The following is a 20431-nucleotide window of genomic DNA, read 5'->3' as shown; positions in this document are numbered from 1 at the left end:
AAATGGTACAATAGAATGCAGCAACATTTACATGAAACTGTTGAAGTAAGCAGAATAGATAAATGTCAAGCACTGAGCAAACCTAAAAATATATCGTTCATTCAGTCTAGCTAAGAAGTTGGAACGAAAATAAGCAATGGGAGACAGATTTACAAACAGCTTACAAGCAAAATAGTATGAATCGAACATGGTAAAGACTTACCACGGGCGCAGGTCTTCCAAATTTGCTATTCAGATGGGTCCTTCACAGGTTGATTAGAATGTGTTAGGTTAGAAATTTTGGTCTGATAGGAACTGAAAACTTACAACGTTAGTTTAGTGACAATCTGGGTGGTTAAATCATAGGGGTCTGGAAGGAGAAGGTCCCAGCTAGATCGTTAGATTAGGTTGACGAGAGTAAAAAAGCTGCTGCGGGCGTCCAGGCAGCTACCTTAAATACCCTGAAATAGGTAAACTTGTTTCTTCTATTTAGATTTGTAGTCTGTGTTGCATATTATACTAAAATTACTCTCCTTAAGAATGTGAGCATGTAAGAAGCCAGGTGAAACTGCCGGGCCCGTGGTAAATTTTTATCCAAACATGGTAACAACGGGAATCTCTGGTTGAGCCCCAAGCCATTAATTTTTGTGCTGTGCTTTTCTTCTTATTTATTTTTTTTTTTTTGCTTGTTAGACTAATCCCAGTAACCTCCCGTTTATTGTATTTTCTCATAGTATTTCCAGACGTGTTCCTTTGTTCCTCCCATGCACAAACCTGCATGGTTTTTAACTTTACACCAGTCTTCAGGTCAAGGGCACCGTAATGAATTAGGTTGGATGCCAGTTGCTTCACCAAGCAACGAGAAATCATACTAATAACAATGAGGGTGAAGTGTTGAGTGCCTCTTTATACCTGTAAAGGCAGCCAAGGTAATGTTTTAGTTCATAGATTTTCATCAGAAAATAAGAGAACGCAAATTAGAGACATTTCTGACCATGAAAAAGAAGGGAAATGTTAAAACAATGAAAAAAAAAAAAAAAAAAGCAGACCTCTTGGTAGGATATGACAACTTACACTCAAGGACTGGGTGACCTATGCAGGTCGAGTCTTGCCCTATGAACAGTGTGTGACTAATTATTTCGTGTGTGTGTGTGTGTGTGTGTGTGTGTGTGTGCAAACTATTATATATATATATATATATATATATATATATATATATATATATATATATATATATATATATATATATATATATATATATATATATATATATATATAAAATATGTATGTATAATATCATGTCAAGTTTTCATTAGTTAATGAAACTGTCATCTAGAACACAGACAATGTGAAATCTTTCAGCAACCAGTCATGGTACACTCGCTCCAGAAAGTATCGGTGCACTGTGGGTCCGATGTCATCCGGAATTATTCGACCATGTGGCAGTGATAGCCTGTTAATACCTGTATATATTATGACATTTACGGCCATTCCCTACTCATCATGAAGGACACAAGAGGTATCTGATATAGCAGTCATTTATCGTCTGAGATGCCTGCGTGTGGGAGGACAGAACCGCAATTTCCAGTTTCCTTTGTTCCGTTTGTCATAAAATTTAACACATATTCTGCACAGATACTTTCTGAAGCGAGTGTACAGTAGTCTGGATATAAACAATAAGCGTCTGCTACAGAACTGTGCTGAACGGTGACTGTAGTAAAGTTCATTTAATTTCTTGTAATTAGCTTTTGCATTTTGTATTTCGAGCTGACTTAAGACTGACTGATATGTTGTGGGTAATCATGTGTAGCATGCTAGAGATTTTTCGGGAAAGTGTGATTTTAAAATCGAGATCAATCTTGTATCATATACCGCATTTGTTTGTGCTTTCCTCCATATACTGTGCCATAGTTTCTGATGACAGGGCACTGCAAACATAGTTCAATAATATTGTGCTATCAGTAATATGTATTTACAAATAAAAACTCTAGAAACTAGGTGTTAAGTTATGCTTTTAGTTTGCTGTCCCTACCAGCGTCAGATAACACAGGTTCAGTAGGAAGTTCTCATCACGCCATGGGTTAATGACACTGTGCATGGCTCCTATTTGAGAGTTCCAGGTTCGATTTTTGTGTGGGACGTTAAAAACTTTCCACACAGGTACACACGTGTAACGTGTGTCCTTTTGACATATGGGATGGCGCTTGTACTGGCTAGGATTGATTAAAACTGCTATGTCGCTTGCCGAATCGCGTGGGGCTAAGTAAAAATCCCATGGGTACGATTCATAGCTACAGTGTTACACTTTGTGTATATATATATATATATATATATATATATATATATATATATATATATATATATATATACACACACACAGAGGCACAGCAGTTTTTTTGCTACAGATTTCTAGGGGCAAATATCTGTATTCGGAATCTGTGAATAAGGCAAAATATTTTCTATATCATCGTTGTTACCAATTATGTAAAAGCATATGTTAATTTCACAGATTTATGCTTACAAACATATCAGTGTTTTAAGGATACAAATGTTTCGCTGAACAACGGCTGACAAAACTCACACATCCAGTAAGGGACAGCCTCTTCCACTTAACAAGCAAGCAATGCAACCGACTCTGCCACATCAGTGACTCATATGCGGATGCTAACTATCCAAATATTTAATTTCAGTAAAAGATATGAACTATGAGGAAGGCTAAAGAAAAAAAAAATGGCAGAGGATACAGGAGAGGTGGCCAACAGTGGCGAAAGTCCCTTGGTAACTACTTGTATTTAGACCCCCCCTCTTAGGCCCTGGGGAGGTGTTTGAAGGCACGGCCTTTGTTCGCGGGGTCCATAGTGACGGTGAGGGTGAGTGAGGCTTCTGGGCGGGTGTGGGTGAAGGGCGTGGAGGCGTGCACCAGCAGGGAGTCCTGAGGCTGCAGTGTAACTAGCTCACCACCTACCTCCACCTGGCTTTCACCCTCCTGCATCACACACAGCACAATACATTAGCAACACTAATACCTACTGAGAGAAAAAAAAAAATGTGAGGTTAAGCTATTTTTATATCTCCATAAGAATGTCAGTAAGATAGTTACAGGAGAATTATTACTAACTTTGACCTGGGCTCACGCCCGGGTCAAAGGTAGCTTTTGTATCCTTGCATACGCACTTAGTTTTGGTGGGTAAGATGGTGGTTATGCCATTATGGCGAGCCATGATTTTCGATGGAATATTACCGAAGATAATTAAAAAAATTTAAGGTATGGAAAAGTTCTACACAAAAATTAATTCCTTCACCATCAACTACGAATATACATGTTAATCATTCGAGGCATTTTTCGAAGTGCTCAGCTTCAACAGTAAAGAGAAGAATTCTACTATAATAATAACTCAAAAGTCTATCTATCTATCTACCTTGCCAGACACCTCAATCCAGTAAGGGGTGGCCACAGACAAATCGTCTCCATGTCGCCCTGTCACCTGCCATTTCGCTGTCCCCCCCCCCCCAGCTCACATTCCCTTCACTCATATACGTCTCCACTCCATCTCTCCATTTCGTCCTCGGCCTCCCCCTTCTTCTCCCCCCCCCTCCCTTCACCCACATACACTCTCCTCGTTAGTCTCTCGCTCTCCATCCTCTCCACATGGCCAAACCCCGAAGTGCAGAAAATAATTTTCATTGCAGAAAGATTTTTTTTTTTTTTTTTTTTACAAAACACAAAATAACTGGTGCACATTACTGAGGGTCTGGATCCAGAAGAAACACATGTTTAGCACTGCCAGGGCTTCTGAACCTGTGGGTTACCTCCAAAGGGGTAACATGGCAACTGTAGAGGAGTAATGGAAGTCTTTGTTAAAAATGTGTATCAATAAAAATTTGACATGGTATTTTCATATTGACTGTAGAGCAAATAAAAATATAATCCAACAATGCTGCCAGACATTCAATATCTATCATAAAGGGCTGTGACTCTGCAAACAATATTTCATACTCATTGCAAATAAGATGGGATTCAGAGTTATATCAGTTTATTTGGCGATACTCTAGTAAGTTTGCGATTATAGCCAGGTTCAGCTCAGCACAATAACAAAAGCATGAGTATCTGGCAATAAAGTTTAATATTTATCAGGGACGGTGGCGAACGATCAGAGAGGAAGGAGGTACTAGTATCTGATATGATGAATAATGTAAGTAAATACTAAAAATGTAGCAAAACGCAAAATTATATCCAGAGGTCAAAAAGCATGCAAGCTCGCGTATCTTCACCGGTGACATTTTTGTTGTTGTTTTTGGAAAGAATATAAGCATAAAACGGTGATGTATCGCAGTTTATATATCACGATCAGCTATTCGTAGTAACAAAACTGCCTACAAAAGCTAAATCAGAGGCAATTTACTTCCAAAAAGTGCAATTTTAGAACAACCTATCATAATTTTCATGAAATATCACAGTTCTTACATTAAATTATTGAAGGTTTTCCATTACTATCAAATATTTCATTAAATTAAGCACTTTTTTAGTGGTAGGTGGTAGCGGCCACTATCCACTCACTTGATGTATTGCTGCCTATTTCTTCCTTACCTTTTATCATTCTTTTTCTGTGCCTGCCCTCCTCTCTTCCTATTTCTCCCATCTTACCTGTCTCTACTTATTGCTTTTCTTTCCGTTACAGGTGGCTTTACATTGAGTGACAAGCCTAATGGTTTCCTGTAAGCCAAGAAACCATTTACAACGCTGGGTGGTAACCATAAAATCAAACCATACGTGCTCCCTACGTGTCAACAAGTGGGTTGGTGGTGGGTTAGTGCCCCTCCCTGTAAAACAAATAACTCAGAGTCAAATGGCCACCCCTTACGGGATTATGGTGTCTGGCAGTAGATAGGTAGATAGAAGCACTTATTCTTAAAATTCAGCCTGTAGTATGATATTTATGATTTAAGTGGTGTAAGTTTTTCTTTTTGGTCTCCGACACATATAACAACGGCCATACATTTAAAAGCCCCGAAAAGAATTAGCGCGTTAGTTTTTAAAGCACCGCCTGCTTAATGCGATGTAAACAAAAATACAATTCACCAAACGCACCACCCGCTGAGCTCGTTAGAAGTGGAGGCAACTTTACGTCTATGGAAGGGGCGTCTTGATGTTTGATATTTGTTCCTTTAACGTCATACAGGTGACTTAGGTTTTTGAATACGAGTTGTTAAGTATTTTTTATGGCCTATCCTTTATTGTGCATGTCCAACTTAAAGAAATATTGATTTTCATTTGACACGAAGATAGAATATTTAGAACAATTTCTGATCTAACATGGAACTAAACATTTTATTTTCATCTCCGTAACTGATCTTTAATTACATGCAACAATTCTCTTACAGCCGACTGGTGTGGATAGGTCCAATTCTCGATCACGACTTACGAAAAACAGGAATATATAATAACAGAAATTAAAAAGTTCCACAAAGCAGAGTAACATGGAAGTGGTCTGAAATGAATTTCACAAGATCATAAGGCGGTGCAAATGATGGGTGTAAGCGCTACAGCAGAGACTGACTGACCTGTTGCCAGAGCCAGGTCTCTGCGCCGGGCTTGGTGTGGGTGGAGCTGCCCCGCCCCAATACCTCGACGTCACTCTGGTAGCTCAGGTCCCACAGCCGTCGGCTCCCCTCCTGCTGAATCTGCTTACACATCACAACAATATTTATGCTAATACACACACTCAGAATCCCTACCCACCCAGGCTACCTCCATGTACACACACACACACACACACACACACACACACACACACACACACACACACATATATATATATATATATACATCGTGAACAAAACAATTATGTAAATTTATATTTATATAACAGCATCACGGATTTCTATAGATTCAGTTAGCTTGTCATAAAAAATTACTGTTAATCTCATAATGCAGGTTCACAGACACAGCCAAGTCAACCTACACAGCAGGGGACGGCTAAACCTCGTGTTTATGAGAGGGTTATGCAGTTGTGGAGGAGCGGTCATGACGACAATCCAAGGCCACGTCAACAAATGCAGCGTCTTCTAGTTACCTATGACAAAGTATATTTCTTATAGGGGAACCGTCTTTGGTTCTTGTTTGTCACGATATAATATTTAAACTGAGACACGGCAAGTTGCCTGGAAAAGACTATCTACCAGAAGAGAGGTAAGTAAACCTACTCAATATCCTTCCTGAAATGCTGGCTGGAACAATTTACCGAAATTACATTAGGACTACAGCAACAGACATCATGAACCATGCCTATTCAGGATTCGTCAGTCACACAAGAAAATGACAAAGAGAACAGAACGTAACTCTCAGCAGTTGTGTGTCTCCGACAATGGTAATAACCATACTGGTGCAGGGGTGTCCTAAAGGCTGATGGACGGACACAAATCACTTTCTCAGGCTGTCTTCATCTGCAGACATCCACACTCTCAGCTGAAGCAATATTAATTACTCACAAGTCTAATTGCTGAGTGTTAAGCAGTTGTAAATCCATGCCTTGATGCTACTCTCGTATCTGAGTTCATTAAGAATGGAGATGACTAAAGTTATTGTACCAATCGTGCGGTAGGTGCAATGACGAAAATATATTATCTGATAATCTATCTGAAACTGAGTCAAATGCACATTTCCTGAAGGGAGGGTTAATATGTAGAATGAAGGTGAAATATTTGTCTAGGTTGCTCCATCAAATAGAGACAGAAGCCGCCGCACTACTACACATTCCTAATACAGTGGCAGGTCTTTAGGAAGTCCCAGTATGAAATGAATCAACAATCAGACAAACTTCATGTCAACTCAGTTGCACGTTTGTGACTACATCAACTAAGACAGCTACCAAAAATCTCAAAGACAAAGGCCGGCTAAGCGCGCGCGCACGCGCGCGCACACACACACACACACACACACACACACACACACACACACACACACACACACACACACACACACACACACACACACAACCGCTCGCTGGTGCAGTGGTAACGTTCTCGCTTGCCAACTGGTGAACGGGAGTTCGCGGCTCGCTCAGGTTGCGAAAAGTTTCACTGATGAAGTGGGTGGTTACTGTCCCCCTTGATCAAGGGGACGAGTGTGTGTGTGAAGGTCACAGCCTTGCCCTTAGATCGGACTATATGAGCTCTCAGCTCCCTTCCGAGAGGGTAAAAAGCTGACGATCACGACCATCAAGTGATCCTGACAGACCCGGTGAATTACAAAAGCTAAGCTAGATGTACTGAAAGATGCAACCGTGTAGGTAGCTGTGCATATTAACTATTGTATATTTAAATTTATATTAAGAATATGTGGAGTGGATGGGAAATTGTTGAATGCTGTGAAGAGTATGTACGAGGGAGTTCGGGCTACGGTGCGAGTGTATGGTGAGGTGAGTGAGTTCTTTGATCTAAATATGGGACTGAAACAGGGATGTGTGATGTCTCCGTGACTGCGTAATAAATTCATGGATGGGGCTGTTAAGGAGGTGCAAGGTAGGGCAGTGGATATGGGGGTGGCTCTAATGAATGAGGGTGACGTGTGGAAGATTCCGGTGTTGCTGTTTGCTGATGATACAGTATTGTTGAGTGAAGATGAATGGGAGTTGCAAGGTTTGGTGAATGAATTTGGGACAGTGTGTAAGAAGAGGAATCTAAAAGCTAATGTAAACAGGAGTAAAGTTATGGTGTTTGAGAGGAATGAAGTCACAGAATGCACAGTGGGGTTGGATGGTGAGGATATGGAGAATGTGAGTGCATTCAAGTACTTGGGTAGTGTGATGAGCAAGGATGGAAGTTTTGAGGATGAAGTGCTTGAAAGGGTACAGCAGGGTAGGAAGGTTGTTGGTTCGCTGAAAGCAGTGATGAGAAATAGATGTGAGTATGGAAGTTAATAAGTAACTGCATGATAGTATTGTGATCCCTACCCTGACAAATTGAAGCGAGGCGTGGACCTTGCTAGAGGGGAACAAGTCAAGAGTGAGAGCAGTGGAAATAAGTTATGTGAGAGGAGCATATGGAGTGACATGGAGGGACAGAATGACGAATGAAGAAGTGAGAGAACGTTGTGGGGTGGATGTGATTGAGAAAATTAGAAATACACTGAGGTGGTTTGGACATGTGGAGAGAATGGAGAATGAAAGACTGACTAAGAAAGTGTATGTGGGTGAAGTGGACGGAGGGAGAGGGAGGGGGAGACCAAGCATGAGGTGGAGGGATGGAGCTGAGAGGTATATGAGCGAAGAGGGATTATGCTGGGGGAATGACAGTCAAATGGTGGGTGACAAAGCGACTTGGAGGCGTCTTGTCTGCTGCCACCCTTGCCAGATTAGGGCTTCGGGCTATAGGTAGATAGACTGATATTTAAGTTGGATACCACATTGCTACACTATAAACAGCAAAGAAAACACACTACTACATTTACAAGCAGGAAACAAAACACACTACTATTCTTACAAGCAGCAAAGAAAACACACATAAGCAGCAAACACACAACACTACTATTTACAACACACTACTACACTTATAAACTACACAACAGCAACACACTACTATATTCATAAACTACACAACAACACATTACCACATTTATAAAACTACACAGCATCAAAACATTACCACACATGTAAGTACTAAATGCTCTCAGCTCTCCAACTCGAATTCTTCCCGCTGCTTCTATCACCTTGCCAAAAACCTTTCTAACAACTATACCTCATCATCCTCTTTTCTACTCTGATGGCTCTCTTGCTAATTCTTCTAGTGATAAAGCAGATCTTCTACCTACCTTTCAGACTCTTGGTCATCCCCCTTTCGGGACTTTGGCGAAAGTTTTCCCATTTGCCATTGCATTTGACATCCCAAAGGCTTTTGATTGAGTCTGGCATAAATCTTTATTTTCCAAACTGCCCTCCTACGGTTTCTGTCCTTCTATCTGTTCCTTCATTTATAGCTTCCTTTCTGGTCGGTCTATAGCTGCTGTTGTAGACGGCCACCGTTCTTCTCGTAGATCTATCAACAGTGGTGTTCCTCAGGGCTCTGTTCTATCACCAACTCTCGTCCTTTTATTCATCAATGACCCTCTAAGTTGTACGTCGACTCATACACTGATGATTCCACCCTTAACTTTTCCATTCGGTTCCCGCAACGTCCAACTCAGCAGTTACTTTAACAAACAAGGAATGAGGCTATGGCACACCTAATGTCTGACTTGGCTCGTATCTCTGACTGGGGTAAAAGTAATCTTATTGTTTTTAATACATCAAAGACTCAGTTCTTGCTCCTGTCAACTGGGAAAAAAAAAAAATTCCACCGGAGTGCCCTCTTATGTTTAATAATATCCAGGTCAATCCTGCATCATCCTTACACATATTTGGGGTTGCATTCTCTCGGGATTTATCTTGGAAAGATCATATTACAACTCTTGTAAAATCTGCTTACAAGAGATGAGGTGTGCTAAGCCTACTTTGTACCTTCTTTACCCCTGCACATTTGTTGACTTTATACACGGGTTTTATTCGCCTCTGTTTAGAAAACAACTCCCATGTGTGGGGAGGCACCCCACATACAGCTGTTCTCTTCAAGGTGGAGTCAAAGGCTTTTCGTCTCATTAACTCTCCTCCTCTTACTGGCTCCCTTCAACCTATGTCTCATCGCCGCACTGTTGCATCTTTATCTCTGTTTCTTTCGCTACTTCAATGGTCACTGCTCCTCTGAACTGTCTGCTTGCATCCCTCCACCACTACGGTGGGCGCGTAGCACCCATCTCGCAACAAACTCTTATCCCTTTTCTGTCCATCTCTCGAATGCAAGAGTTAACCGTTACTCTCAGTCCTTCATTTATGCAGCAGGTCAACACTGGAACTGTCTCCCTCTGTCTGTATTTCCTACTTCCTATGATCTCCAGTCTTTCAAACGCAGTGTGTCCAAGCATCTCGAAATGAAGGGATCTTGAATTTGGCTCTGTCTTGTACTTTTTTCTGCTCTTGGAAGGAACGGTTTGCGAGCACCCTGCCTTTGATTCCTTCTTCCTTGCATAAAAAAAAAAAGTTACTGAATAACTCATTACCACACTTGTAAGGTGCACAACAGCACACTGCCACACATGTCAGCTACACAACAGAATACTACCACACGTATAAGCTGCAGAAAAACACACTACCACAACTTACATGCAGAGATGTTGAAAGTGGCAAAATTTTCTATATCAATTAGAGTATTATTTTTTTTAAATTTCCTCAGGTTAAAGTAAAAATATCGTGAGATGAAAGTACTCGAGTAAAAGAGGATTTTGTTCATAATGTACTCAAGTAATGATAATAAAAAGTAGCCACTAACCTCTCAGTTTACAGGCTATCAACCAGTATGTTATTTGGTGCCGGAAAAGTCACAGTGGCAAAACTGAAGAACGCTGTAAACCGTTGAAAAATGGGAAGGCATCAGGTGTTGTAGTGATGATTAAGTGTGGTGGAGAGAGTTTAATGATGTGTGAGCTGAAAATATGTCAGAAAGCTTGAGGTAATGCTTTTGTACCAGTACAGTGGAAGAAGACTTTGATGAAGTTTTGTACAGAAGCCAAAGTTGTCGCTGTTGTCGCTTTACCCTGGTCTGTCTGGTAGACCAGACCCATCGACCACAAGCAGGCAGCTGTCTTCTCGTGGCAGAGAGCGCCTCGCCTGGGTCGTAACGGGATCCATCCAGGCGGCGAGGTGTGGGGAAAATTCTGAAGGCATAGCCCCCCAGAAGGAGAGCTGTGTATAGTGGGAGTTGTGTATGAGGTGTGGTCTCAGTACGGACACTGAATGCTTAGTAAATGTGATTGAGTTCCTCGCCTGGAGTGTTGTGTTGTGCAAGGCCAGGAACCAGGTCTAGCTGCACATCATTTACATGGCAGTATCTTCCGGGACGTTGGTTGCCACATGACTACTAATATTTGGTGGGACAATGAGGTCTCCGTCTTGCTCAAGGGTGGCTCAGGATTATGCAGGGCAAGGGCGTCCATTTTCCTGGGCCATCATGGTATAAGGCTGCTGAGGGTTGGAAGAAAGGAATATGGAAGGATAGTCACACAGACGGTAGGAAAAGAATGTATAGCGCGTTACGAACAGGTTGGTTTCAAGAATGGCACGGTAGTGGATGTGTAGATCAGATGTATGCAATGAGACACACAGTGTAGAAAGCTTGTGAGAAGGACTATGAGGTTTGTTTGGCATTTAGGGATGTGGTGAATGATGTTAGGAGTTTTTATGATGGTAGTGAAGTTTGTGTAAATTGTTAAAGATCAGTATTGAAGTGAAATAAGGAGGGTGACGGCCCCTGGCTTTTTAACACACACACACACACACACACACACACACACACACACACACACACACACACACTGGCATATATATATATATATATATATATATATATATATATATATATATATATATATATATATATATATATATATATATATATATATATATATATATATATATATATATATATATATCTATCTATATATATAGTATCTATCTATCTATCTATCTATCTATCTATCTATATATATATATATAGTATCTATCTATATCTATATCTATATCTACAGTTTGTATTTATGTATCTACACCTATTTATCAATCCATCTATCTATTGACGAAAGTGAAGGTTTCTCAGGGAGATTATGACTTCCAGTGCGATGTGGCGAATTGAGCGAAACTTGAATTGCCCACTTGTGTAGGCGAAGTAACAGAAGAGTGGTACATGTGAAAAGAAAGTGAGGAATAGTGTATTACAAGGGAGAAAGTGGCTGGTGCTTTGTAGACCTTCTTACTAAACGGAGGTCTGAATATGGAGGCTGAAAGAGGATTAAATGATGGTTTTGTGTCCATATTAATATATGGATGTGCGATTTTGATGTGGCAAGAAAACGAATATTTAAGAGTAAGACGAGTGGAAATGGAGTTATTTACAAAAGACTGTAAAGTGCGTATGTTTGAGTGGACCAGTTAGGAAACAATGCACTGAGTAAAGGCTTTGTGTTGAGTAAGGAATTCATTTTAAAAAAGGGCTGAATACAGTGTGATCATATTGTATGGCAATTTGAGAAGATATATAAAAGGATGTTGTATAGAGTATTTGTGCGTAAATTTGGAGATGGGTGGAGGCATTGTAGGCCAAGAAGACGGTGAAAAGATCTGGTAGTCAAATAAGTATGTGAGAGTGTGAGGTATGGGGGTTAATAACGTGACTGAAAGGGGAGTGAGTTGTCCGATTCACTATCGGATAGACAGTGTGAACCACATCTAAGTTTAAAAAAAAAATTGTGAGGACTGCTACATCTGTAATGCAGAATCAGTTTTCATGGCGCCTGAACGGCGAGTGAGTGACTTTGTGACCCCATTTATTTGAGGATGCCGTTTTCTTTTTCTTTGCATCCGAGATGATGACAATGACGATAATGATGATCATCATCATCATGCGAGAAAGAGTTGTGCTGATATAGCGGAAAGAATTCGTGGAGGCTAATAAGAAAGCGCATGAGACAGCTCATGTAACTGCTCCAGTATGAAGAGATGAGTGTGACTGATTAACTTCAACTGGCATTGCGTTATGCTCTGTCAAAGGTCAGTGGCCACAGATTCAAACTCCATTATTAACAACAACGACTTTTTTTTTTTTTTCAAATGTCTATCTATCTATCTCTTGCCAGACGCCTCAATCCCGTTTGGGGTGGCCACAAACAAATCGCCTCCAAGTCGCCCTGTCCCCCGCCATTTCACTGCCCTGCTCCCAACTCACACCCCCCTCTCTCATATACCTCTCCACCCCATCCCTCCATCTCATCCTCGGCCTCTCCCTCCCTCTTCCCCCCTCCACCTCACTCACATACACTCTCTTCGTCAGTCTTTCACCCTCCATCCTCTCCACATGGCCAAACCACCTCAGTGTGTTCCTCATAACGCTTCCTATCACATCCACATCCACACCACAACGCTCCTTTATATCCTCATTCGTCAGCCTGTCTCTCCACGTGACTCCACAGGCTCCTCTTAAATAACTCATTTCCACTGCTCTCACTCTTGACTTGTGTCCTTCCAACAATGTCCAAGCTTCACTACCGTACGTTAGAGTTGGTATCACAATACTGTCTTGTAGTAACTTTTTCACTTCCATGCTCACTTCCCTGTTTCTTATCACTGCTTTCAAGGAACCAGCAACCTTTCTTCCCTGCTGTACCCTTTCAAGCACTTCACCCTCCAAACCTCCATCCTTACTCATCACACTACCCAAATACTTATACGTACTCACAGTTTCCAATTCCTCACCATCCAACCTCGCTGTACATTCACTAATTTCACCTCTCTCAAAGACCATCACTTTACTCTTCCCTACATTCACCTTTAGGTTCCGTTTCTTACACACTCTCTCAAACTCATCCACCAAGCCTTGCAGCTCCCCTTCGTCTTCACTCAACAACACAGTATCATCTGCAAACAACAGTACAGGGAGTTTCCAAACACTATCCTCTCTCACCAGGGCCACTCCAACATCCACTACCCTACCTTGTACCTCTTTTATTACCCCATCCATGTACAGATTGAACAACCATGGAGACATGACACATCCCTGTTTCAAACCAACTTTCAAAGAGAAAAATTCACTTAGTTCACCATCCACACGCACTGCAGCCTTAGCACCATCGTACATACTCTTCACACCATTCAACAACTTCCCATCTACTCCATATATTCTTAACACTTTCCACAATCCTTGTCTATCCACCCTGTCATATGCTTTCTCCAAATCCATGAAAGCCGCATACAACTTCTTTCCCTTCTCTAGAAACTTTTCCACTAAAGAACTAAGAATGAATATCTGATCTACACAACCTCTTCCCTTCCTAAAGCCTCCCTGTTCTTCTCCAACTAATTTCTCTGTTCTTTCTCTAACTCTGTCTATAAGTATCCTACCATACACTTTTCTTATTATACTAAGAAGACAAATGCCCCTATGATTACCACACACTTCTTTTTCCCTTTTTCCTTTGTACAAGGGAATAATTATACCTGACTTCCAATCCTCCGGGACTCTACCTTCCTCCCAGGCCAATCTGCACATCTTCCACATCCATTCTACTACTATCTCTCCCCCATGCTTCAGCATATCACCACACACTCCATCAATTCCTGGGGCTTTCCCCGATTTAACTTTCTTCATTGCTTCCACAACTTCTATCCTACTGATTTCTTCCTGTCTTCTCACCTCCCTCCTTCTCCCAGCCATTCCCCAGCCACTTATATTCGCATTATTTCTATCCTCTACGTTCAACAATTCCTTAAAGTGTTCTCTCCATCTGCTCACTTTTTCTCCCTTCTCCACTAGTAATCTACCATTTTTATCTTTCACTCCCCTGCTAACTTCACTTCCACCCTGTCTTACTCTTTTCACTTCTCTCCAGAACATTTTCTTACAGTCCCTCCATTTTACACTCAAATTCCTTCCAAATTCCTCATCCACTCTCTTCTTACTCTCTCTTACTAATCTTTTCACCTCTCTCTTCCTTTCCACATATAACTCTCTCTTCCGCCTCTCAACTTCTTCCACTCCCCTATTTCTCATCCATTCATTGTATGCTTTCTTCTTTTGTGCCACAGCCTGTTTCACCTCTTCAGTCCACCATGCTGTTCCTTGCACCCCCCTCCGTCTTCTCTTCCTTCCACACACCACATCACATGCTGCACATATTTCTTCTGTAAAAATCTTACACATACCTTCCACGTCTCCCATCTGCTCCAATTCATATTTGCCCAATCGTTCCTCCACTTCTCTCTTATACTCTGCCTTTTTCTCATCCTCTTGTAACCTTTCCACTCTCCTTGCAACTACTCCTTCCTCTCGTCTTTCCCTTCTTCTATTCCTCCATCTTACTTGCATCCTAATTCTGGCCACCACCAAGTAGTGGTCAGAAAGTCCACTCCCCCAACCTCTATACACTCTTGCATCCTTTACACATCTTCGCATCCTTTCATCCACACACACATAATCAGTCATTGCCTTCCTTTCATTCAGTTCACCACCCACCCTTCTCATCACTTGCCATGTATACCTGTGGATCATTTTATGCCTGAAGAGGGTATTGGCTATCACAAACCCCCTCCCAGCACAAATGTCCACTAACGCACTCCCATTCTCATCTATCTCAGCAGGCACACCCCACTCACCAACTATTCCATCCACCTTCACATTACCAACTTTACCATTCATATCACCAATCAAAAAACACTCTCTCATTCCTTCCAAACTTTTCCATGCACACTTCCACATTTGTCCAGAACTCTTCTCTCACTCTTCTAGCACGATCTTGCGTTGGCGCATACACACACACAATCGCCCACATTTGTATTCCAACTTTCAACTTTACCCACACAATCCTTGACCCAACTGATCCATACTGTCTTATGCTCTTCTTCCATCTTTTACTCACGGCTATACACACTCCTTCCTTTGCCCTCTCATTCTCATCTACTCCTGCACATATACCCCATCCATACTCCCATTCTCTCACACTTTCTCCTCTCCATTTTGTTTCAGTTATTCCACATACATCCACTTTCGCATCCTCAAGCACCTGGACAATCTCTCTCTCTTTCACCTCATCATTCGCTCCTCTTACATTCCATGTACTCATTACCAAGTCTTTTGTCCGGTCCTGGGTCGTCATCGTTTGGTCAGTCCTTGTCCGAGGCTTCTTGTTTGTTTTTTTAGTTAGTTGTTTTCCGGAGAGGGGCATTAACCCTCCGCCAACCCTTTTAGTCGCCTTTTACGACAATATATTAAAAAATGATTCTTAAATTAATATAAAAGTAATCAAAGAAATCTATACTTTTTATAAAGACGATACTCACAAAAGTTGCTTGAGAACAATACTTAAATGAGTTTAATTCGTTACATAACATCTCTGCTTAGAAACAATACTGACCTCTGCACGGTGCTTGTTGAGCCACGTGGCCAAAGGGAAGGGGCTTTCCAGCACTCGGGTGGCGTCAGGGTACCAGGGCTGGTCCTCGCGAATGGTACCTGGGTAGGAGATTGAGGGTTGTGTATCATGGAAAATGTAGAGTGTGCTCAATATAATACTAAACATTGATAACTTACCTACAGTATATGCAGTGTGCCTGAATATGCCTTCAACAGTGTGTTATGTTAACCAGTTATTAATAATACAACCTCATTTACTCACTCATTCTCTCAGCTGTTGACCAAAAAAGGTTGATACCAGTGTAATATGAATTTTTGCTAGTCATTTTGCACCGATTCCTCTGTTATTACCTAGGCAGCGTCTTATAGGTAACTGTTTGCGGATCTCACCTTCATACCACTGCATTCCAGTCTACTGTGTTTTATACGTTTTTCTAAAACATCTTCCTGAGTGCTAGGCTTTTGTGACTCACTATATATCTCTCACACTCTTTCCAACTGCTTTTTGGTTTTCCCTTCTTTCTGTTCCTCTCTCCCGTTCTGATCTGTATAGACTCTTCGTTGATCTCCTAAAACTCATATTCTTCATGATGTTCACATCCCTTTAACGGACCTCGAATTCATCTCTCTCTCTCTCTCTCTCTGTCGCTTTGAATTATCAAGTTATCTTATTTCACATATTATCCCAAAATAGTTTCTCTCCAATGCCTCCACACTTATGGGTTCCAAAGCGTTCAAGATCCACGCCTGATATCCATACAGCACAGCTAGCCCTCCTATTTCATCAAATACAGGCTACTAATTTTTCGATCTGTCACTGATCTTTTCTTGTCACATACCTCTCATCGTGAAAAGCTCCATGAGCACTCCCTAGTGGGACAAAGGGAGACCAGAATAAGACGCCAAGGAAGGAGAGATAGCGTAATATCACAGATCACAGAAGTAGAGGTTATGAGAGAGATCATCGCCAAAGAATGCCCAAGCAGAGACCAAGAAAAGAATAAGGGAATCTGGTGAGAAGAGAAGAGGTTTTAAGGAAAGAGAAATCATATACACACAGTTTCCTGCAATGGAAGTAAGGGTTGGCTGAAGAAGTGAGATGCTATGTAAGAGACTCAAGGACAAAGGAGTGAATGAAGTGAGGGAAGAGAATACCATCACTAACCAGGAATGGGCTTGCCCGTCTTGTGCTCCTCTGAGGCGAAGTATTCATTTATGATGGGTCCTAGTTCCGTGCCCAGGTCTGCACAATAGAACCATCGCTCGAATAGTGTCTCAGTCCCTCCCTCAACGAAGTATCTTAGAGGAAGGTATGGGGAGAAAGGGTAATTAAGGAGGAGGAGAGGGAGAGAAATTACGAAAATGGACCTAAATAATGAGTGTCAACATATGGAAAAACAAGGGAAAACCTACCAAACAAAAAGTATGATTTTTAACTAATAATGACTTTATTTCCTCCTAAGCAAGACAGCCCAGAAGACTAATATAAAACCAAGATATACAATATTCATGAGTGGTTTTTCGAAAATATTTACGTGAAATTGTTGAGTATCAATACGTGGATTATTTTACTTGCAAGTACAGTCGACAAAAGAAATAGCATTATTCTTACTGTGCATTGCATTCTTAAACGCACGAAGAATAACTTGGAATGCCCATTTTTAGTTTTGTTTAACAGATTGTATATCTTAACTTTAATAAGAGATTGTATATCTTAACTTTAATAACCAGTATGTCCATATCTCTATCCATCTATCTGTCTGTCTGTTTGTCTGTCTGCCTGTCTTTATTGATATCCACAGAGAAAAATGAAGCACGAATACCCTGAGCACTTTTGTATAACCAATTTTTCCCTGAAGATGTGAACACACGAAAAGGTGCTTCGGCATTTGTTTATTATTATTATTTTTTTGTTGTGGATTTCAGCATCGATGAATATCGCATGACAGTGATGTAAAAGCGTATATCATATATATATATATATATATATATATATATATATATATATATATATATATATATATATATATATATATATATATATATATATATATATATATATATATATATATATATATATATATATATATATATATTATATATATATATATAAAATCATCTGGACCTCCTTTCCCACCCAAGGGCTCATATATATATATATATATATATATATATATATATATATATATATATATATATATATACTGGGACCTCTGTGGTACAGTGGTAAAGTCTGCATTTTCGTACACTGGAGAACAAGGGTTTGCGGCCCGCCAGAGTAATAAACTTTGGGAGCGTTCTCCAAACCACGTACTGCTTTGGCGAACATAAGGGGTGCTGTGGTAGAACCAGTGTCGCATACTATAAAGTATGCTTGGACCCAGTCGGCTTGCGCGGGCCGATTACACTTGGTTCACAGACTACACACATCCAAAGCCACTCCAACACTACAGTCACACTTACAAGCACTTCTCACATACAATCTCTACCAGACAGCCGAGGCCACTTGGTAGAGATACATAGACTGTATTGTCCCCGCTTCGGTCGGGATAGGCCGGTCCTGCGTTGGACACTCAAACGGGTGATGAAGATGATGTTGATATATATATATATATATATATATATATATATATATATATATATATATATATATATATATATATCTATATATATAGAGAGAGAGAGAGAGAGAGAGAGAGAGAGAGAGAGAGAGAGTATGCATATAATACTTACCTATTTATACCGTTATCTATCTATCTATCTGTGTGTGTGTGTGTGTGTGTGTGTGTGTGTGTGTGTGTGTGTGTTATTAGAATACAAATAAGTAACAGAAACCTGAATGTTTGTTCCTAAGAACTGACGGACAGACCGAGAAATATGGCAAAATAAGGCTCAGGTCCAGCTACATCGACCACACAAGCAATGACGCATATGTTGTGTGACAGCCTGCTTTCACAGATTTATCTGTCTATCTATTGCCAGACGCCTTAATCCCATATAGGGTAGCAACAAACAAATCGTCTCCACGTTGCCCTGTCCCCCGCCATTACACCGCCCTGCTCCCAACTCACACCCCGCTCTCTCATAAACCTCTCCACTCCATCCCTCCATCTCAACCTTGGCCTTACCCCTCCCTCTCTCCCCCTCCACCTCACTCACATACATTCCCCTCGCCAGTCTCTCACTCTCCAACCTCTCCACATGGCCAAACCACCTCAGTATGTTTCTCCTAACGCTTCCTGTCACATCCACATCCACACCACAACGCTCCTTCACATCCTCATTTGTCAATCTGTCTCTCCATGTGACTCCACATGCTCACCCTCCTACAGGAGACTGCCTGAAGCCGCTCCAGAGGCTAATCAGGAGACGGCTGGTAGCCGCTCCTGCCTTCGTCAGGAGACGGCCGGAATCCGCTCTGAAGATGCCCCTGGAGAGACGGCCTGTAGCCACTCACCCTCTTACAGGAGACGGCCTGAAGCCGCTCCAGCGGCTAATAAGGAGACGCCTACAGTCGTTCTATTTTATCAAGGCAGTTTGGGTCGGGCTCTCTGGGACCTCACACTGTTAGCTCTGTCGTCACATCGCCGCCGACACACGTGTAATTATTTGTGTTCACCTCTCTCTCTGTCTCTCACTCTCCTATTTTAAGCTAGTAACTACTTATAAATGAATTTTAAACACTCTGTATAGATGTAATTCAATAAAAAAGCTGTAGTATAGTATAAATCTCATAAGACTTGTCAGAATTGCCTTTGAGACGTTGTCAGGTGGTGACACGAGGGACAGCCCTGCGTGAGTGGGTCATACTCGGTCAGTCTCCCGCCATGGAAGCTATTAAAAAAAAAAAAAAAACGCACCTATAGACTTTTACCTCAGGGGTGATGTGGAAAAAAAGTCGAAAACAAGAGAAAAAATTAAGAAAATACAATTAGTAGTAGTTAATATATAATATGAGAAAGAGAGAGAGAGAGAGAGAGAGAGAGAGAGCGCACGTGTGTGGCGACGATGTGGCAACAGAGCTAACAGAGTGAGGTCTCAGAGAGCCCGACCCAAACTGCCTTGATAAAATAGAACGACTGTAGTAGCCGCTCCCGCCTTCGTCAGGAGACGGCCGGAAGCCGCTCGGAAGGTGCCCTTGGAGAGACGGCGTGTAGCCACTCCCCCTCCTACAGGAGACGGCCCCTGCGCCCCCAGCAGCCCTGGACGAGAGAGGACCCCCCTACACGCTGTCCTCTGCTCCCGGGACCTAGCATCCCCTGGCGGATCCCAGCCCCTCAGTAGGAAGGCTGAGACTCCGCCGCCGCCCCTGCACCTGACTGTGACATGTCCGACCTGACAGTGAGTGAAAGTGAACACACGCAGCATAGAGACAGTGTAGGGGTGACAAAATAAAGTGAGCCGGTGGTTAGAGCGTAAAAGAAAGTGGTGGAAAAAGATAGTGCAATAGTGAGACAGTGAAGGA

General features: G+C 41.6%; 1 protein-coding gene across 1 annotated transcript in view; it reads right to left on the bottom strand.

Moving 5' to 3' along the window:
- Window positions 1-2383: 2383 nt before the first annotated feature.
- Window positions 2384-20431, bottom strand: part of LOC145406292 (3-hydroxyanthranilate 3,4-dioxygenase-like) — a 65344-nt gene continuing 47296 nt past the window's right edge. Inside the window, exons 4-7 of the mRNA XM_080277451.1 lie at window positions 17132-17265; window positions 15968-16065; window positions 5542-5661; window positions 2384-2965 (exon numbers count right to left, since the gene is read on the bottom strand). Of these exons, the coding sequence (XP_080133577.1) occupies window positions 2786-2965; window positions 5542-5661; window positions 15968-16065; window positions 17132-17265 (532 nt within the window). The 3' untranslated portion in view covers window positions 2384-2785. The remainder of the gene's footprint in view (window positions 2966-5541; window positions 5662-15967; window positions 16066-17131; window positions 17266-20431) is intronic.

The sequence above is a fragment of the Coenobita brevimanus genome, chromosome 70, assembly GCF_032717465.1.
Source record: "Coenobita brevimanus isolate Jiangsu-jjx chromosome 70, ASM3271746v2, whole genome shotgun sequence".
NCBI classification, from domain to species: Eukaryota; Metazoa; Arthropoda; class Malacostraca; order Decapoda; family Coenobitidae; genus Coenobita; species Coenobita brevimanus.
Note: the sequence above shows the minus strand (reverse complement) of the source record. Positions and strands in the feature narration are given on the sequence as shown.